At 56.0% G+C, this 21,534-nt stretch overlaps 1 protein-coding gene across 2 annotated transcripts in view; it reads right to left on the minus strand.

Annotated features, from left to right (window-relative positions):
• Window positions 1-4,730: 4,730 nt before the first annotated feature.
• The window catches only part of STX8 (syntaxin 8), a 245,338-nt gene continuing 228,534 nt past the window's right edge, over window positions 4,731-21,534 (minus strand). For both annotated transcript variants that reach the window (XM_032432180.1, XM_032432178.1), the window contains one exon: window positions 4,731-4,905. In XM_032432180.1, coding sequence (XP_032288071.1) covers window positions 4,838-4,905 — 68 coding nt within the window. In that variant the 3' untranslated portion in view covers window positions 4,731-4,837. The remainder of the gene's footprint in view (window positions 4,906-21,534) is intronic.

The following is a 21,534-nucleotide window of genomic DNA, read 5'->3' on the forward strand; positions in this document are numbered from 1 at the left end:
GGTTTCAAGCCACTGCTAAAGGCTTCGTGCGGGGCAGGCCCTGGGAGCTGAGCTCACTGGGTTTCTGGGAGGCTATATTTAAACCTCCAAATGGTCGCGCTTTCTTTATTAAATAAACAATTCAGTCATTAGGAACCCGTTGTGTTGCTATGCAAAGTGGGGGGCCCGATCGTCACCAGGAAGCTATAATTTCTGCACCCAGCTGTTTCGAAGATAGGTCTCGGCGATGGGCCTAGTGTGGCCCGGGAAGGCCCGGAAAGCCCTTTCCTTGAGGCTTGGAGAGGTGACAGAGATGCCTTGAGCTTCTCCTCAGGAAGAACCAGGGCCAGCCCAGCTGCCACGGGGTCCAGCTCTGAGAGATGGGGGCCGTGTTCTCGGAACCAGGGGTGAAAGCCGGGCCAGCTGTGATCTCCGGTGTCCTCATCAGCTCGGGAGGGAGTCCCCGCTGGGGTGGCAATGCCTGGACAGGCCGAGAGGAGAGGAAGCCCCAGGGGTGGGGGGGGCATCTGCAGACCGAAGACCCTCCGAGTTGCTGGTGCTGAGGTGTGTGCTGCACGCACGGGCCGCACGCTCACCTTGGGTCATCCTAGGTCAGGGGTCCAGTTCTCAAGGATTTTCATGATGTGGCTTTTTTCCGTCCTTCATAAAAATCTTGTCTGTGCCCGAGAGCACTGTGACTCCTTTGGGACCCCGCCGTAGCCAGGCCCTGTGAGCAGCCGCGGCCACAGGCCAGAAGGAAGCTCGCCGTTGGTCAGAGACAACATGAGAGCATGGTTTGTAAAGGTAGCAGCCTGCCTTCCGGGGCCTTATGCTCTCGCTGGGGAGGGGACGCGCTGCCACCTGCCGCAGCTGATGCAGGAAGTAAGCCCCGGATGCTGCTAAGTGCTGGCCCGAGGTGGCCGACAGCCCATTGAGAGATGGCCGCTGGTGCCCAAGGAAGCTGAGCAACCCTGTCCAGGACTCCAGGTCCCAAGCCCAGACCCTCCGGGGCGGGGACGCTTCCCGGGGTCTGCCCGACTTTCTGGGAGGCCAGGCCCCCGCCTTTGTAAAGCCACCCCCTCCCAAGGCAGTGTGCGGGGACTGCCCGCTCACGGCCGAGACGCCGTGGGTTTCAGATTATGTCGAACAGGCATCTCCTTCCGTGCTCTCTTAAGACTAAATAAAGACAGAGGGCACATGCCAAGAGAAATGGGGAGGGAAGGACGGACAGACTGAGACACACGGTATATGGGTGCATGAGCTCACTGCTGGGAAGAGGTAAATGCTTCTTGTGATTGGCAGGTGGTTGGGAGGAAGTCTGAAACTGTACGAAGCAATTAGAGGAAAGACGAGTCTTGGCCCACGTTTTAAAATAAGGGGGAAAAACACCCCATTTAACTTGAGCGGGGCTAGGCTGGAAAACCCAACAGATAAAAGGAGATCTGTGGTCTATGCACAGAGGTCCCAGGGCAACCTAGCTCGGGCTAGCTGAAGACGCTGCGGGCATTAAGGGATCTAAGAGGCTGGGGCTGGCCTTGCGGACTGGGAGGGGGGACACAGCCACAGGCCGGCCACGCAGCCGGCCTCCGTCGCTGGCAGTTCTAGAAGCAGAGGGGCCCATGGGAATTCCGCAGCAGCCCCGTGGACGGATAGGGCTCTGCTGGGGCCCCGTGGGCCCTGAGAGGAGCCACAGGGTCCTGGGGCTGCTTAAGACTAAGGTTTAGTTACAGTTATTAATAATAAGGAAACTTAACAGAATGTAAGTACCAGTCATAAGCAGGTATCTGGACTTCTTTATATGGTATCCAGCCTTTAAATGCTTATCATTCATAATGAGTTAAGTTAAACAATACTTATACTGTTATTTTAATATAGTTTATTTTCACGGAAAAGGGCCCTATGTTGTCTCTCTTCTCTATACTTAGGGTGAGGTCCTAACTGCTCACATGGCCGATTCAGAGTACTGCGGGGGGGAGGGAGGGGCCCTGGGACTGCAGTCCTGACCCCCCCTGGGGTTGGGGGCCGGGGGGCAGGGGGAGACCAGGCCTTGCCACACCAAGCTGGAAAACGCCCCCATTACGTTAGCCACGTTAACTCCGGAGGGAGTCTCGACGCAACAGCCCCCCAAACGTGGCTCATCCCAGCCAGCTGCCCTTTGCTTCAGAGAGGTGGGTGTCTCCCATGAGAAACTCAGCCGTCAGGAAGCTAAGGAGAGGGGGGATCCGTCCTGCCCGGCACCACCCCGGGGCTCAGACGGAGGTCCTCACGGCCGAACCAGCCCGCGTTTCGCCCCCTCCCCTGCCTGCGGGTCCAGAGAAGTGAAGTCACTTGTCCAGGGCGCCCAGCTAGCAGCGCTGGGGCCGGGCCCCGAGCCCACTCCGTCAAAAGAACAGAAGCCGCTGTGTGCAGACATCAGCTCAGTGTTTGGCTTGAAAAGGCCTTTCCGTGTGACTGAGCCAGGACGCCGTGGCTCTGGTTCAAAGACGCCCCACAAGTTGCCGGGGCTCCGTGCTGAGCAAGTCAAGAGGAGGTGAGAAAGTCAAACAGACCTTCAATGCCGCCTCCCATGAGCCCCAAGGTGGGGGGGGTTCCAAGGAGACGCTGTTTATGCGGATTCGGGGGTTTCGCACGACAAGGCTGGAAGACCGGCTCTGCGGATTCTTGATCGGCCTTTGGGTGATCCATTAGCAACCACCCGCCTCCCCCCGTCCCAACAAGGAACACGCATCCTGGGGCGCCTTACTGTCCGTGAGCCCTTGGCCCCCTGTCCGGCACAGCCCCTCTCCTTCGAGAACACACCCACCTCGAGACAAGCCCGCATCAGTTTCCTGTCTCGGCGTCCCAGTCCAGGTCCCCGACAGCGCGGTTCCTGCTCCCCCCGCTCCCCGAGGTCTAGCCTCGCTCGGGTGTGTGGGCCGCTCCCAGAGGTCAGCGGGGAGCAGGGTCCAACAAGGCAGGAGAGCCTCTTCTCTGGTCCGGCTCACTCTCACGGCCTCCCCAGTCTGCTCCCTGCACGTGGCCAAGAGCGTGCGGTAGAATCCCGGGGCTCCGATCTGGAGACCGCGCGGCCCGACAGGTTCCGTCTTGGGTCAGAACCGGGGGGTATGCTCTGTGCGTGCACGCACTGCCTCACTGACTCCTCACAGCGACGCTTGGGGGAGCGGTCACACCCAGCCGGCGGTCACACAGCTGGTCGGTGCTGGGGCTGACCCCGGGGCCGCTCCCCACCTAGCTCGGGCTCTCTGCCTTCTGGGCCACGTCCTGGGCCCCTCGTGGTTGAGCAGGGCCAGGTGACTGGTCCCGGCCAGTGAGCTGTGAGCAGAAGCAATGGGTTCACTTCCGAACAGAACATTCCACAGCCGCTGTGAGGGTTCCCGGAGTCCCCCTTTCCTCTGCCAGAGCCCGCAGTGGCTGTCCCCCTGGCTGTCCCCCTGGCTCGGGGTGTGCAGTGAGAAGACCGGTCCCACGATGGACAGGCAGCAGGGCCAAGACACCCACGACCGGGACGGAGCCCGGCCATTCGGGTCTGGGTGGTTGTGGGTGCAGCACCATCCTGTCTGTTCCGGCTGCCACGGGTCAGGGTGCGGGCGTGAAGCCAGGCAGGCCAGGTCCAGGGCTGGACCACCTCGCCGACGAGAAGCAGGCGGGTCACGGCCGCACGCACACATCACGGGGAAGCGGGACCACTCAGGTGGAGTGGGGGCCGGCGGGAGCTTGAAGTGAGCCCACACCACCAGGGAAGGGCTGGTCACCCCCCCCTCACCCCCGCTTCTGCACGATCTACGACTTACCCAGCCTCTGACTGAGGGCCGGGCCTCTGGACCCAGGTCTCGGGCTCCCAGGACGCCCTGCACTGGGCGGTGCCGCGACTCTCCCTGAGCCTGTCTCTGCCCCCGGAGGGTCCGGCCATGCCCTCTTGAGGGCAGTCGTCCGCAGTATCTGGGAAATCCATAGGAGACCCCAGGATTCCCCTCTCAGAGGCCACTCTCTCCTTTTTCCTCAGTGAAACCTCGGGCTTTGGGAAGGGCCCCATCACCAACCCTAATTCTTTCCCCCTTTGCCAGGGAGAGCAAAAGCCCGGCCAGCTGGCCATCCTGCTCTCTCTACACACAGGACAGAGGGCACCCTGGAACCTGGAACTCACCGAGGCTCCCACGGGCCTGGGGTCCTCTGCAGGCCCACCCCACCCGTCTGCCCTTACTCACGTGCGCACGCACACACACGCACACTGCCCTCCATTCACACACACGGGGTGCTCAGAGCCATGTTTCAGGCTGGGAAAATGGGTTTACTGTCACTGAGAAAAGCAGAGGGGGGTGCTTCTGGGTCTGAAGGCGGCTCCCAAAGTAGAGTCTGGAAATGTTCCTGCGTAATGGCAGCAAGCCCCGGGAGCGCTGACTTGGGCAGGGGGGCGGGGTGACGGGTGCACACGCAGACACGCGCCCTTCCTCCCCGCCTGGACACCCCGGGCCTTGGCTGTTCACTCACTGTCTCCTTTGCGGGCACACGACTTCCCCAAGCAGACGATACCTATTAATCTGGTAGCCCCCCCACCCCCCCCCGCCAACCGAAGGACACCCAGCATGCTGCAGGGTGGCCAGAACCCACGGGCAGCCATGGGGCACGGCCACTTGAGGCTGGCACCCAAATGACCAGTGCCGAGAGCAACGGGGTCGCACGGGGCCGGCAGCTCCAGGCAGCTCCAGGGCGGCCCCGCCACACACCTTTACTGAAGCAACGCGCAGCCGCAGTTCAGAGCTTTGGGGGGATTTATTGAGAGCGGGTTCGCGCACCGCGGGGATGCTGGGCTTCTCTCCAGCGCTGCCAGGCTTCACAGCTGGTGGTCCCCTTCCTGCCACTAGTTGGTGGGCCAGACGGCCACGACCACAATCGCCACGAGCAGCAGTAAAATCACCATGATCATCCCTGGAAAACAGAAGCACCGGAGAGCGCTTTAGCGATTCATGCCGGAAGGGCAACATGCAGCCCCGAACTACCGTGGTGGGGGACGGCGCATGTGGCTCTGTTCTCAGTTTGCATTGATGAAGCATCGAGAAAGCAAAGGGCTTTAGGGTCTGCAAGGAAAAGTTAAATCTAGACTCCATTTTCTCCACTGTCTACATGGCTTTGCCTTTTCTTCTTGAGCCCAAGATACTTAATGTCACTCATCAGTAAAAGTATCCAGTGGAGGGGCACCTGGGTGGCTCAGTGGGTTAAGTGTCTGCCTTCCGCTCAGGTCATGATCTCCGGGTCCTGGGATCGAGCCCCCTGTTGGGGTCCCTGCTCAGCGAGGACCCTGCTTCTCCCTCTCCCTCTGCCCCTCCTCCCCGAGTGTGCTCGCTCTCTCTCAAATAAATAAATAAAATCTTAAAAAAAAAAAAAGATTTATTTATTTGAGAGAGAAAGAGAGGGCGTGTGGGGGGAGGGACAGAGGGAGAGAATCTCAAGCAGACTCCCTGCTGAGCGCAGAGCCGGATGCAGGGTTGGATCTCAAGAACATGAGATCACAACCTGAGCTGAAACCAAGAGTTGGACACTCAACCGACTGAGCCACCCAGGTGCCCCACGTAGCATGCTCTTCAAACTCAACCCTCGTGAAGCACAGCATGGGCACAGTGTCAAATATTAAGAAGGGACATAAAAATATATCTCCCTGTGACAGTGGATGATTTTTTTCTAACACCCCGTTTCTCTGATGACCTGACCTTTCACGAGTAACCCCTCTCGGGACCTACGATTTCTCCCCAACTTCACATGGACACTAACCCAAGCCTCTCCATCAGGGCTCGGCAAACTGTGGCCCCTTGGGCCAAATCTGGCTGTTGGCCTGTTTTCGTACAACCCCTGAGCCAAGAATGGTTTGTACATTTTTAAGGGTTGTCAAAAGAGACAAAGGAGAAGATGTGACGCGCTGTCTGTGGTCTGCAAAGCCTAAACTATTTACTATCCGGTCTTTCACAGAAGTGTGCAGATCTGTGCTCTACATCACTGTGGCCGGTAACGACCCAGCTGCAGCCCGGCTCATCCACGGAGGCTCTGGTTTCCAGCTGTCTCTCCATTTCTCTCCTCTGGGGATTTTCTCTCTTCCTTGTAAATTCAGCTACGCATCAGCATTTGAGGGGCGAGGCTGGGATATTTCATCTTGCGTTTCGAGACGCGTGTAGTAAGGTGCGCACGTCTGTGTGTGGGTGAACGTTATCTCAGTCCATCTTCTGGCCAGAACCAGAAGAACATATCTCCTCTTCATTCATTTCTGCCTCCAGAAACATCTTCAGGTTGACCAAAAGCTCCCCCTGGGCAGGAATCCCACGACTTCCTGGCTGGGCTGAGAGATTGTCCTGTTTAGCATCAGGGACCCAGCATGGAACTGGCGGACAAAGATGGACTGAGGAGCGTTGGGGGGCACCTGCTAGCCCTACAGAGCGCAGGGTAACCTCAAAGACAAGGGGGAAGCCTGGGTGCTGAGAAAAGACGGGAGACGAGGCATGATGTTTCAGTTACTGCTGCTCAGGCAGGATCGGAGCTGGGGGAGCGCTTGGGGCGGCGAGGCTGGTTGTGCAGCCGGGGTCCTGGACTGGTGGGGGGAGGGGACGGCCGAAGGAGAGGCTGACACCAGGGACCCTGAGATTCACAGCGGGTGGTGACAAGCACCGCGCAACAAGAGACGGGAGAGAGGAGATGGAGGACAGTGACTGGCTGGGAAGAAGAAACCACACGCCCGGTTTGAGCTCATACACAATCCCAGGGAAGGGGCCTCTACGAGCCAGTGGCTACCTCCACCCCCTTCCTGGGCCACGGCGGCGTGCCCACCTGCCGCCCGCTCTGCCCAATCTGTTCCCCACAACTGAGCCGGAGTGTAAACCAGATCAGGTTACTGGCTACCTTGCAACTCTCAGAGGGCTCAGCTGAAATCCAAACTCTACGGGGGCCCCGAAGGCCCCACGTGATCTGGGTCCCGCTACCCCGGCAGCCATGCTCTGCCCCTGGGCTCCAGCCATCCGGTCTTCGGCCTTGGGTTACGCCCCTTCCTGCCCCCCCTTGGCCTACTTGCTCCCTACTCCTCCCCCAGAACCCAGCATCAATGTCACTTCCTCAAGGACCTCCTCCCTGGCCTCCCAGGAACTGTGCTCGGGCTGTCCCTCCAATGTGCCCGCAGTGCCCCTTCTTCAATCACGATTTAGGTGCTCAGACACGGTCCCCACCACTGGCATGTGAGGGTCCAACCCAGGGGCTGAGCCTGTCCAGCTCACCGCCACATCCCCCGTACCTAGAACAGAGCCTCACCCACAGAAGAGGCATGGACCATTTGCTGGGTGTTTTTTATATAAACACATAAATGTATTGACTATCTGGAAGGGATGAGAAGAACCAAGAAGAAAGACAAAGCAGGAACAGTCAACAGAGAGAGAGAGAAGCTGAGAACGTGTGTCAAGGATGCCAAAGGGAGAGAAGATTCAAAAGGCGGTCAGTGCCAATCAACAGACACCAGGAGGCCAGACAGAAGCTTCTGGGCTGGGCGCCTGGGTGGCTCAGTTGGTTAAGCGACTGCCTTCGGCTCAGGTCATGATCCTGGAGTCCCTGGATCGAGTCCCGCATCGGGCTCCCTGCTCGGCAGGGAGTCTGCTTCTCCCTCTGACCCTCCCCCCTCTCATGTGCTCTCTCTCATTCTCTCTCTCTCAAATAAATAAATAAAATCTTAAAAAAAAAAAAAAAAAGAAGCTTCTGGGCTGGGAGTCCTTTAATGGGACAGTTCAGCTGCCGGGTGGGTGGGCCTCCTGGAACCATCATTAATACAGCAATTCCTCTGTAAGCTGGTAATGATTCTATCGCAGAAACTGCGAGTCACACACTGCATGGGAGCAAACGGGGGCCCTCTGGCTGCGACATTTTCACCAGGTTTCGGTAAAGGGGTGCGCGCGGACAGTCAAGTGAGGAAGTCATCTTGAGATGGCAAGTGACCGTGACCAGCCGAGGCCAGCGCAGCCTTCGGGATTCTCCCAAAGAGCAGGTGTTCACATACCTTACCCCATGGCAGCACTTTCTCTTTAAGAGTCTGGCCTTCTTGGAGTGAGGCCCCGGCTCTGGCACCTTCCTTGAATGGAGTCTCTCTTCTCTTAAGGATGTTTCGGGAAGAGTGACCAAGGCTCGTACTGAAGCCAGGGAGGGCTAAGCCGTGCCAGGCATGGAATACGCGCGGGCCCCAGGTGGGACGGTGGGCACATCGCCTCGCTCACTGACTTTCTCAGCCGGGGACAGCTCCCCGTGTCACCTGGGAGGGAAAGCTCTGGAACTGGTGAGCCCAAGAGCCAGCCCAGGAATCCAGGTGGGACCCACCCCTGCTCCATCTCTTCCCCTTTCTCTGCACCCGCGGGGCCTGTGCAGGGGGAATCCTGGCCCCCGACACAAAGTGGGGCTTATCAGGGACAGGGGGCCCCAGGCTCGTTGGGGCTGAAAATTAGGGATACAGAGTTTCGACTCGGTTTTCTCCTCTTCTCTTTTCTTTTTCCTTCCTCCTCCCCTCCTTTGCACTTTGTATGGTGGAAACTTAAATAGAGACGAAAGTGGACAGGAGGGCATAATGCACCGTGATGCACAAGGATCGATTCGTGGCCAGTCTGGTTTTACCTGTGCCCTCCCCCGCACCCTGGATTCTCTTGGAGTGAACCCCACACATACTTCCTCTCCCACTATGTCAGTGCGGATCACTCACAGATAAAGCATCATTAACACAAAAAAAGTCACCACCACACGGAAGGGGGCGGACGATTTGCCTTTTCTTCAAGACAGAGGCAGGGAAGAGCCTCTAGCCCTTGAGACACAGGAAAGTGGCTCCGGCCTAGAGGTCGCAGGAGACCACATGGCCGGAGGGAATAGTATTGTTGAGAGAGAGAGAGAGAGAGAGAGAGAGAGAGAACTTCTTTCTTTTGCCTCCGAGTAGTGAGTAAACCTCAGAGGGTCTGCTCATCCATCCCCCAGCTAAGGAAATGTTTGACATTTCAGAACAGCAAAAGACAGTTGAACTTCTGGGAACCTGCCAACTTCTCGAACAATGAAGGCTCTCTGCCCCCAGCCCCAGCACAGAAACACCTGGCGAGGCTCCTGAGCACGGGACCCTTCCCGCCACGCTTCGCTCGGCTCCACGCACTGCTGGGCAAGGCACACACACCCACGTGCCCCGCGCAGGGGCAGGCTCGGGGAGCCGGAGGCCCAGGCGTGGAAAAAAAATGGCCATTGCCTTTGGTCAGTTTACCAGATGGGGATTACTCAACCCCTTACAATATTTACAAGTCCAGCTCATGGCAATTAAAAAAGATGTAAGAAAACAAACTCCTTTTTGGACTGGGAAGGGACACGGTTCTCTCTGGAACAGTGCTGTGTTTTCTGAAGGTTGTTCATCGGGATTAATGGCCCATGTTTTTTCCAGTGAAACACTGGAAACCTGCAAATTAATGCCATGCATCTGCCACAGTTGAGCATAGGTAACAGCTCTTGCTGCTTACGGAGGAGGGAGGGGAGGGGGAGGAGGGGGAGTAGGAGGGAAGGGAGGAGATGGGGAGGAGGAGGGAAGGGAGGAGATGGGGGGAGGAGGGAAGGGAGGAGAAGGAAAGGGAGGAGGAGAAAGGGGAGGAGGAGGGGGAGGAACACGGACTCTGTCTCTTCTTGGGAGAGTGAGGGCGGACCTCAGCACAGCGCTCAGCTGTAGGGGCCGCGCAGCTAAGCGCTAAGCGCAGGGGGAGCGGAGGGGTGACGGGGTAGCAGGGAGGCGGATGCAAAGGGCAATGTTATCTGAAGTCTCCTGATCTGGTTTTGCTTATCACAGGCTGCCTGTGATTGTCCCCGGTGTACCTACACTGTTAGCGCCCGCGATCACCACCGGAGCTCCGCGGCAGACATTTAGGAAAGACTCCCGTGGCTGGCTGGGCTTTTTCCAGTTGTGCCTGTTGACAGGTGACATTTGCTTATGCATTAACCAGTGGGTTCTCCCTGATCAAACAGATTTCTTGCAACAGACTGCCTGAGCTGAGGTGGGGGATGAGCAGGAGAAAAGACAAAACTGGAATATTTGTTTTCCAAAGTTCATGTAAATGTTCCCTTTAATCCCATTACTGGGCAAATAAGCTAAGAAAAGAGTAGACGCCCAGCAGAGAAGGTGAGCATATTTACATTCTGAGTCTTGGGCCGGAGGGCGCAGAACAGCAGGTGCCCCTGAGACCCCCCCCACGCGGGAGCTGGGTGCAAGGCGGCGCGGGGTGGGCCCCCCAGCAGCCTTCCTGCCCCCAGCCTGAAGTTCAGGTGACTTGGGAAAGGGGCATGGACAGCCTCACCCCTCCCCTGCAGCCCCTCCTTCACGCCACAGTTCTGCAAACAGTGCTTTCGTTAAAAAACCAAGCACAAGTCTTCTCTGATGTTCTGACTTTGGTTCTGTTCTCACCTGGCACTCAACCCACCCCCGGGGTTTCTGCTCTCCATTGGAGGGTGAGAACTCCTGGGTAGCTCTGGTGGGCTCCGTCCCCTCAACAGACCTCCTGGCCCCCCTCTCCCCTCTGCTTTTGCCCTCTGCCCCGTCACCCTCTGCAGGGCACAGCCTGGGACCCTCGGCTGGGACCCTGCTTCCTCACTGCCCCTGCAGCCAGAGACGCTCGTCCTCCACCCTTCAATGCCTGCATTAGTTACTAATATTCCTTCCCTTAGGCCGAATGATCTGCAACAACAGGGATCCTGCGGTCTGATGTGGTGGCAGGGGCGCTGGTCGGGGGAGTCAGGGAGGCCCGACCTCCATTCCTTCACGGCCAGTTCAATTCCACCATCTGTAAAAGCCCCGAAATACCGACCTCCTAGGGGTGTGGGGGGAATTCGGTAAGATGAGGTGCGGGAGGCTCTCAGGGCGAATCTGGCGCACCATAAAGGGCAGTGCGGATGACAGTAATTACTCCTGCTTATGGGACCCGAGGCCCAAGAAGAGAGCCCGCGTGTCTGCATGCAGGTGCTGCCCAGTGTCCCAGACAGAGCCAGGCTCACGGCTTAACGACAGAACTCAAGATGCCATTCCTCCCCGAAGGGAAGGGAGAGGAGCAGAGCCGGAGGGAACCCCCGGGTGGCACTCCGTTCAGACACGGAGCCCTGTTCCAGCTGTGGCCGGGCCGTGATGACGGGTATCCAGGAAAGGTTGGAAGTTCGGGGCGGAATATCTGGCAGCCCTTTGGGTCATCAGCCACAGGAAGGGCAGCTGGGCTGGGCGTGGGCTGGTTGCAGCAGGAAGGCGAGCAGAACCAGCCAAGGGGACACCAGGTGATGGGAGCGGCGGGCTCCGGGGTGGGGTGCAGAGGGGGGCCCCGCAACAAAGGCCAGATCAGAGGGGAGGCAGTGCCGAGGCCGGGGTCACGGGCAGGAGGACTTGGAGAAGCACAAAGCAAACCCAAGGGGAACCTAAGAAGCCTGACTCTGGAGTCGTGCCCGGCCCTGGAAGCCGGTCAGCCCCGCGGGGGGACGCCGGGCACCCCAGCAGCGCCCGCACAAGGTATCACAAGTAACAGCACTGCAGCGAGAACAGAAGGAACACAGGGGAAGGGCTGCCGTCGTGCCGCTAGACATACGTGGGCTCAGAACGTGCCATGCTCCCATCCCGTGCCGTTCCCACCAGAACAGTGCCCCCCGGTTTGTAGGTGAGGAAGTGGGGGCTCAGAGGTTAGCCCCGCCGGCCCTACGGGAGCCCCAGGAAGGCCGTAGGCCAACAGCAGGGCTGGCTCCAGGCCACGCTCCCTGGGAGGAGCTCTGGCCGGGGAGTGGGCTCAGGAGGGGACCCAACCAGGGCGACAGTAGGAGGCCGTGTCTGTGACACCGAGTGACGGACCCCTCAAAGAAACACAGGAGAAGGGGCACCCGGGTGGCTCAGTTGGTTAAGCGACTGCCTTCAGCTCAGGTCATGATCCCAGGATCCCAGGATTGAGTCCCGCGTCGGGCTCCCTGCTCAGTGGGGAGTCTGCTTCTCCCTCTGACCCTCCCCCAGCTCGTGTTCTCACTCTCTCTGTCTCTCTCTCAAATAAATAAAACCTAAAAAAAAAAAAAAAAAAGACACACAAGAAGGCAAAGGATCGGCCCAGAATCGGCCTGTGCTTTGGTTCTGATCGAAAACCAAGAAAATTTAGATGAAACAGATCTTAGCGTTGCTTTGGCATTTACATCACCCCGAGTGTTTGTCTCTGCCTTTGGACAGGATCACGGCCCTGGGACAAGCACACCGGGCCCACGTGACCAAACCCTGGCTCCTGTGGAAAGGCCAAGCTTCCTGAAGGTACTGTACTCTTGTCTGGAGGAGCTCTGGAAGGGGCAAGCCTGGTGCCCCCCGAAGGGGTCTGTGCGGGATCTGTGCTGGAGTGACGTGGGGAGGAGAGAGGGACACCTTCCTCACCCTGCCTTCTGAAGTTCCAGGCCCCATCTGGGGACCATCCATCTCTCCGGTCCCGGGGCTGCCACCCCATCTCGATGCGAATGAGAGGCAAGCTTCACATCCACAGAGAAGCTGGAAGAAAGTCAACTCTGGAGAGAAGGCGGGAGACTGGGGGGAAGGAGGATGGTGTGGGGAGACATCTGGGGGCCAGAGAGACTGAGCGGCCTCAGCAGGAAGCAGGAATTGGGGAAGGTAGCCTGACAAGAGTGGGGGATGGGACGAAAAGACGGGCTTGCCTGAAACAGGAAATTGAAAGGAATTAAGACTGTAAGAGCGGGGGTGGGCGAGGAGCGGGATGCAGGCCTAGGGAAAGGCAGGTTCCCAGGCTCTGGGCTCCAGGGACCAGGCCCCTGCCTCTCTGGGCGTCCGGTGGCTCTGTCACAGCCACGAGGCCCCCATGAGGCCAAGCCCTAACGCTCGGTCTTTGGAGACGGGACAGGACAGCGCATCTCACCAGCCAGGGCAAATCATGTTGCAACCAAGGGGTCAGACCTGTGGGTCAAGCTGTTCTGATGGGCAGCCAACCCCGGGCAGGTCTGACCCCAGGGTAAGGGTCTGGCCAAGAGAGTTAGATTTCACCACAGCAGAACAGTCCGATGGGTGCAAAGACACGCATGTGGCTCTTCGCGGGCCTCCCAGTCTCAAGAGAGGGATGGAAAATCAACCGGCCCCCGCCTCCGCAAAACAAAACAAAAACACTCTGCAGATGATAGGGCTCCTTGGAGGGAGTATGTAAAAACTCGGCCATTCCTGTTGCTTCCTGCACAGAAAAGTGCTGACGAGTTCCTAGGCCCCATCTGTGTTCTTAAAGTGTTACTCATTTCCCTTCCCCGAAGTACGTTCAGTCCAGCAAATCACCACAGTTTAACAGCAGAACTCCATTGTAAATAGATGATCCTTCATATTGGCCATCAAAAGCAGCTTATTAGGAGTTGTCAAGTCAATAATTTAATGCCAATTCTCTGGCGCACCAATATTTGCTAAGAAATATCCCCTCGTTGTGCTGCGTGCTCCCCCTGGGAAAGCAAGGCTGTCTGGAATCTGGCAGAAATTCAAGTGTCTTTGAAAAGACAGTCAGGAACTCTGTTATGGATATCTTGTTTTGACAATCCCCTCTTGACTAAGTGTCAAAAGATTTCTGGATGGCTCCAGTCAGGCTATGGATTCACCATTACGAACCCCTCCGTTTGCGCTGTTTGCGCTAACAAACATCACCTGGCATCAATTAGGGAGACCGGGCAAGGTGACAGGAAGAAGCTGCCTGCCAAAGTTCTACGTCAGGTACAGAAAGAAAGGGCACGGACGTATGGCCATCAGGGGGATACTTTTTCAATACATCAGATGCCTATCCCTCGGATTTTTTTTTTTCTAAAGCAAATCATTTGCCCGAGATGCAGAAGCCCACTGGGTGGTATGAATGGAGGCTCTGAGTTCTAAACCCCAGGAGAACATCCTCCTGGGAGGGGGGTGGGGGCAGCAGCCATGCGTCTGTTCAACTTGACCCTGCCATCCGCACAGCTGGTGGGCCCAGGGGCCAAGCCCACGTGAGGCCACCGGGCTCTCTTCCCCAGGAATTGCGACGTTCGGACTGAGCGGAGTTGGGGCTCAGTCGCCGTAACGGGGACACTCTGGAGGGGTGGCCAAGAAAATGGGCCCGGAGGTCCCCGGATGTGCCGTGGTTCCGAGTCTTCCTGGCTCAGTTATCCCTTGGATTCTCGAAAGTCACCCGATATCATGCAAACAAATGACACGTTCTTTAACCTAAACGAGCCAGAGCCCTTTCCTCTGACTTGTAACCGGGACCTTTCAGTAAAGAGATCATCAGCAAAAATAACTATTTGTCTCCAATTATTTGGGAAAATGGAAGGGCGACGCAAGGACGGTTTTGCTTTACTGATGGCGCTGAAAGAGCATCGAAGGCGCCACGGGCTGAGGTCCCATCGAAATAGCTCGCCAGCAAGAGGCCTTCTCAGACACTCCCTCACAGTCACGCCTCCAATGATGTCACAGATATTCTTGGGATAACGCTATAGATGCTGTCCTAAAGAGTCAAAGTGAACAGGAGATGCGCTCGGGTTCTGGGGCAAGAGGTTATTGGGAGCAGAAGTTGGGACAGGAGAGCCCCCCCCCGTAAACAAGGCGAACAAGAACCCCTTGGATGGGGTGAGTGAGTTGCTTATATACATCACGTGCATTACATATTGAGGTGCTCGGTAAATGTTCAATCAACAAGGAAACAGGAGGTCCCCACTCCTGATGTGGTTAGGAAAGCAAAAACAGTATTGAGAGCCTCTGGATTCTGCATCTCTACAATGGATTTTGATTTATTTATCTTTTTAAAAGAATTTTATTTCTTTATTTGAGAGAGAGAGAGAAGAGAGCATGGCAGGGGGCAGAGAGAGAGGGAGAAGCAGACTCCCCACCGAGCAGGGAGCCCGACGTGGGGCTTGATCCCAGGACCCTGGGATCATGACCTGAGCTGAACGCGGATGCCCAACTGACTGAGCCACCCAGGCGTCCCTGGATTTTGATGTATTTAACAAATATCGACTGATCGATCTACAGAGTGCCAGGCACTGTTCTAGTCATTGAGGATACAGCAGTGAACAAAAAGACAAAAATCCCTGCCCTCACTGAGTTGCTATTTGTGTGTGTGCGCTCATGCGCGCCGGAGGGTACAGTGGGTAAAGACAGACAAAGACCAAAATAAGTAAATTACATTGTGTACTCGAAGGTGCAAAGGGCTACAGAGAAGAACAAAGCTTATCTCTTCCCACTGTGATTGCTAGCTGGTAGCTCAGAGGCACAGACCCCCCCCTCCCTCCGGTTCTGGGGGCAAAAGCGGGAGGGAGTGCTAATACTTTCCAGAAACCAGCCATCCCACAGTGGGATCTGGAAACGTGTTGCGGGTAAGATGAGGGTGCCTTCCTACGTGGCATCAGGAAACGGCCATCCGTGAACGCTAGTAATACGTAAGCTCAGCAATAACACATGACGAAAGTCGGTTGGAATGACGGGTGACGTCATGACAAGTGGAAACAGAAAGGGGACTTATTCTGGAGCGCTGAAAAAGGCGGGCCGGCGAGGCAGACCTTGCCAGTGGGTCGCCGGCACTTTCCAGGACGAGTTCCCCATACGGCCTGTTCTGACAGCTCTGTGCCCAAATGAACAGTGTGCTTCAGAAACAGATGGCTGCTGTCTTTTTTGGGGGAGGCCGGTTCACTTTAGAGGGGCGCTGGCCCCCGCTGCTTGCTGAAATCTAGAGGAAGCCAGGCTCTGGCTGCAGAAGGAGGAGGAGGGGGTAGGCACCAGGGGTCACCAGAAGTTTGGAAGAATTGGGGTGAATGCATTTCAGGGGGATTGCCAGTACCACTTCTGGGGCGTCAGGCGGTCAGCCACTCTGTCAACCCCGAGGCCGCATCTGCCCCCCCCAAGCTCAGCATTCCTTTGGCCTCCGAGGTGACACGGGCCCTGTACAACCAAGAGCCACAGAGGAGAAACGTGACCGGTAAGAGCCGTGGGAGGAAGAAGCAGTAAGGCCTGGAGAGAGCTGCCCGACACGGTCCTTTCCTTGGAAGAGCGAAGTCTTTTCCCAAAGAGCCAGAACGTACATCATGATCCCTCAGTTCAGTGGCGCAGCCTGCCTCACACCATGGCTCTGGCGTCTGGGGAAGGGACCCCATCCTCTGCGCCTAAAATCGGGGGGAACACCAGCCCTCAGCTCCCAGAGCTGCCACGGAGACGAAATGAGGTAGGATGCTCCGTGCTGAGCACCCTCCCTGGCCCGTGGCACGTTCTCAACTGACATCAGCTGCCATGACTCCTGCCGGAAATTGTTCTGGCTACAAAAGAGGCCTTCACAATCTGTACTCTTTGGACAGAAGACGCTTCGGTCTGCACCCTATCCGCAAGTCCCTCTGGTCGCCAACACTGCCGCATCCTCCCACTAGACAACACCAACACCAGGAGGAAAGGGGACCCCTGAGGAGGACGGGACTACCCTCCCTCACTTTTCAAACACTCTAGCACAAACACAGCTCATGCAAAATTCCCCAACAGCCTCGATGCCCATATGTATGAAAATGCCCACCTTAAGCAGCAGCTCTTTCTGCCCACTGGTCCTGTCCCTGTGCTTTAATAAAACCACCATTTTGCACCAAAGATGGCTCAAGAATTCTTTCTTGGCTGTCGGCTCTGGACCTCGCCCCACCGAACCTCACCTATATTCCAAAGCTACATCATATGGCACCTGAACGTGGGGCTTTGAGTCTTTCCACCTGGACTCTGAGCCACGGTGCAAACTTGGTGAATACGTGCTCTCGCCCTGCTTCGGGCTCTGTGCTCAGCATGGAGTCTGCTTGAGATTCTCTCTCCCTCTCCCTCTGCCCCTCCCCCTACTTGTGCATGCACTCTCTCGCCCTCTCTCTCAAATAAATACATAAAATCTTTTTTAAAAATACCCACATTAAGAGCATTTCCATAAAATGCAGTTCCTATTTGCCCTCAGAAGGGACCGGTATCTTCTACCCAGAGCGCCCTGATGGTCTCCTCTTTGGGCCCTGGGCTGCTCCCTTAAGGACATCGCTAGAGGGAGATGCTTGGCTGCAGGGACAAGAGTGAATGCCACCCAGCCCACCGTCAGTGGCAGGAAGAAGGCCGTCAAGAGTTGTGGGCCTCACGGGCATCACAAGATGGGTGGAGTGAGAACCACAGAGAGATCCAGAAGCTGCTTGGCACTGGGTCTTCCAAAATGGGCCTCTTACCAGAAGCCACATTGGGGCTCGCAGTTCGCTCGGGGAAGTGTGCAGGTTCTATAGGGCCAGGCAGGTCACGGAGCCCTCACCCCAAACACTGTGGGGTGAAGGGGCCTCCTCCCTCAGCAGGGCAATCTGCAGTGATGCCACCTCCATTCATGCTATTCTTGAAGGCTTCTTCCCAGCCCCAGAGACGTCCTTCCATGGCCAGTGAACCATCCAAGGATCCATATAACTTGACCTTCGCAGAGGGTGGTTGCCACTTTCAGAGTGTTCCTAAGTGAAAACGTGGACCCAGAATTGATGCCTCCAAACCCCTGTGTGGCTCTGAGCCACAGACCCCGAGGAGCCCAGATTCAGTGATGGCCACCTATGAGCCAACTGAAAACAAATGGACAAGACCCTGAGCCAGACGTTCTAGAATACGGCCAGCCTAAAAAGTGTTGAGCAAGGATTCTGTTGGCAAGAAGGATGAACAGAGAAGTATTTGAGGCCCAAGGATTCAGAGCGCAAAATAGGGGAAATCTGCCTGGGGTGCCGTCCATAAGAAAGGGGGCTTATATCACTTTCGGGGATAAGGCGACCTAAGGAGAAGTCCTCCTCTCCCTTCCCCTGAAGGTGGTCAGTGTGGACGAAGATACAGTCCGAGAAAGGCCATCTTGATGACAGAACTGAGTGTCCCAGGCCTCACCAGTTAGCCCATTTGTGCCAACACCAGGTAAGTGCTCGTCGTCACAAGCCATGCACAAAATAGACCTGCCTTTCAGATGCGTGTCGCTGGTGCAAATAATAAAAGGTGTTTGAGGATAACATGGCAATGATGTCATCAGCTTCTCCTGATCCAGTCTTTTGGAAACAAGTAGTACAGACGATCCAAAATGTCAGATTTGGCTTTGAAACATTTGTTGACTTACACTGAACTTGGTCTGTCAGAAAATTTCAGCAATCATTTCAAGGCCAAATAGCAAAGTTGAATTATGACACATTCCCAGTGCGAGGATCCAGTTTTCCCACCTTGGCTGCTCCCGCTCGGTCCTCCATGATCTCTCACACCTCCGTGCCTTGGCTTGGGGTTGTTCACGCTGCTCCAGAGCCCTCCGCGGTTTCCACTCACCCAACACACAGATGCTGGCTTTTGGCCTCGGCTCAAAAACATTCCCTCCCCAGTGACACCTCCTCTCCCGTGCCCAAGGGACCCTAGGACTGCTTTTCCTTAGCTTCTTCTGCATCCCCAACACACACGTTACAGAAATTAGTCCATTACTCGGGTAAATTAACAATTGATTGGGTTCACGGAAAGCACAGCCCTTCCCTGATCGTCTGTAAATTCTCGAGAGGACAGACAGGCCATGCACTGCCACGACTCTTGTCCCCATCATGTTATCCACGGGCACCCAGCACAGATGTCATATAATGCACACTTAACTGTGTTATGCACTTGTGTTTTGGTTGATTGGAAAGCAGCTCATCATTTAGACTCAAATATTGATTGCCTGGGGGTACTGAGAGTCAGCAGTGTGGATTTCAAATGGCACTTTTACTTGATGATAATTAATGTGGAGATATTCTAGCAGCTGGAATAGGACTTGGCACATACCAAGTGCTCAATGAATATGTGTCGAATGAATGAATGAAGAGTATTATATAAACTATCCATAAAACGGGTTATTATGGAGTGTTGCTTCTAAGAATTGTAAGGGGATACAAGTAAGCACAGTTGGTCCTGCCAAACTCAAAATCAACATATTAACCCTAAGTGGTTAATATCTGAATATAAAATTCCAGAAGAACATATTCGACTAGCATCCTTCAAATAAATCCATAGAGTCACATTTTAGTGAAATGCTGGGATTGTATTAGAGGCCCATGGGTTTCTTTTTAACACGGAGGATTTGGACTCAGAGTTTTCAGCAGGGTGGATCCTCTGTATTGAACGAACAGCCCACATTTTAACCATTCCCTGTAACTTTTTATCCCTCTCTATTTGCAGACATTCCTGAGAAGGAAATCACCTAAAGTTACCTAACAACGGAGACGCTAGGTTGGTGTCTGGAGCAGTGTTACACCTGTGTGATCGCTGGGGTGTCAGTCCCACCGCGGGGAGATGGTTCGAGATGCAACTTTCAGTCCCTGTGTCACACCTGCTGAGTCCAGACCTCCAGAGGTGGGGCGCGGGAAGCTGGGGGTCACAAGCCCTCCACGCCATCCTTCTGGCGCTACCATTTGGGAACGATGTCTTAGAAGGCAGAATCAAAAGTTCACCAGAAGTTCTCCAGCCCGTAAAGTAAAATATCAACTATTAACATGCCAGGAAGGGCTGTGCTTTCGCTGGGCACTATGAAGATGAAGGGTCTGGGGTTCCCCAGCCAGTAGGAGGGCTGCTGTCCTGGGGGCAAAGCAGGTACCCAATGACTTCCTGCTGATGACACTCAGCCTGGTGAGGAAGAGGTATATAGCCTGGGCTGTGTCTGATGCATAAAACTCATTGGCTGTCACAACGCCCCTGTCCCCCGCCAATACGACCCCCGCCCCATTTCCTCTCGACAGAGAGAGCTCTGTTCTGCGGCGGTCGGCGGGACCCCAGCAGCAGATGGGATGGCCAAGACTGCCTTGCTCAGAACACACAGAGTCATCTCCACGGACTGCCAGACTTCCTATTTAGCACTGGGTTGACCCAGATGGTCTGCGCTGCTAAGCAACGTTGACTCTCCTTCTCAGGGAAGCCTGAGGGAAGGCGCAAGATAGGAAGAAGCACCAGAGGTGACAAGGACAGCAAGGAGGAGCTGGGAGGATCCCAGCTTCCGACACGATGGCTGGAGGTGGACGGGGCCACTGTGACGCTCACTCTCCCGCATCACGGGTCCTCCTGATCTTGGACGATGCCCGTATTTCTAGCACACCCAAAGAGCAAAGGTTCACCTGTGCGCACGCACAGGGCGCACCGGGCGGGGGGGGGGGGGGGGGGGGGGGGGGGGAAGTCCACAGGGGGCGCTCTGTCACCCACACGCAGCTCCCAGAGGGTGCCCCAGAGCTGGCCTGCTGGAGAGCTGGTTCTGAAGCACGGGCAGCCCATCTGCTAGCAGCCTTCCTCCAGCACTGTGGGTAAGGAAGTGAGAGAGGGAATGTCTACCGATTAGTTCCTTATGGGCCTCACATTCTTGAAGTGGATTCTTTACACCCGCTGGAACGCTTCTGCATTCTTGATAGCAGGACCAGAATAGAAGTCCCTTCTGTTCAGAGCGCTTTTATTGAAACACTAAAATACCCTCGGAGCAAGACCTGCCCCCCCGCCACCCCGCACGCCCCTCCTTGGCCATGGCCAAGCTCCCCATGCCCGCCATTCCTTGTTCTCTTTCTAAGAATGCAATAAACATTTCAGCACGGCCTTTTCAATCCACATTATTTATAATATTCTGAACATCCATCGAGCCTGGCTAGAACGTGAAGTAATAAATCAAACTTAACAACAACAAAAAAGGAAAGGAAGGGGGGGGTCACCCTTTGGCGAGCCTAAAGCCTGGGCCGGTTCATCCCCCCCAAAGGGCTTAGTTATGTTAGGAAAAGTGAGATGAGGATGAGACTCAGGGTTTAGAATGACACAGATGTAGGAACTGGAATCTATAGGCATAATCATAACTTTGTATAAATCTCAAACAAACCTACCTCTCAGGGGTGTCATGAGGATAAATGAGATACGTGGGAAGCACTCTGGATGCCTCGAATGAAAGCAGCTAGAGCCCAGTTCTCCTGGCTGGGTCCAAAAGGTCATCTTCTTGGAATGAAGGGGCTAAAAGCCTTCCTCCTCTCCTGGAGCACCAGTCTTTGCTCATTAATGTCCCCTCTACCAGTACATATGGGGGGCCCGGGGAGGAGCCCTGAAGTGGGGCCCTGGGGGCCACCCTCCCCTGCCCCCCCCGCCCCCCCAGGAGGACCAAGCCAGGCCACACACAGCCAGAAGTCTCTCCGTGGAAGGATTCCGCTCCCGCCCACAGGGTGGGAGGCCGACCTCGTCCCACACCCCCATACGGCATGGCACTATGCAGCTTTATACAGTCTTGACTTTCTCCTCACAGAGGCAGAATCTGGCTCAAGAGCTCGCTGATGATTTCAAAATTTATCTAAACAAACGTGGAGGTCAGCATCGACTCTTGGCTAATTGCATAATTGGCCTGAGGCCTCGCTGCCTTGGCGACTTCCCACTCATTCCGAGTCTTGCACTGGAAATCCAAGCCGCTCAGGCTTGCCACGGAGAAGGCGCGTGTTCACGTGGCCAGACCTCAGCTTGGTGGCCCTGCAATCTGCTCTAAGTGGTCCCTGCCGACGGTTTCCGGGAGCAGCGGAGCTGCTGCTTTT

Source organism: Phoca vitulina, unplaced genomic scaffold (genome assembly GCF_004348235.1).
Source record: "Phoca vitulina isolate PV1807 unplaced genomic scaffold, GSC_HSeal_1.0 scaffold47, whole genome shotgun sequence".
NCBI lineage: Eukaryota > Metazoa > Chordata > Mammalia > Carnivora > Phocidae > Phoca > Phoca vitulina.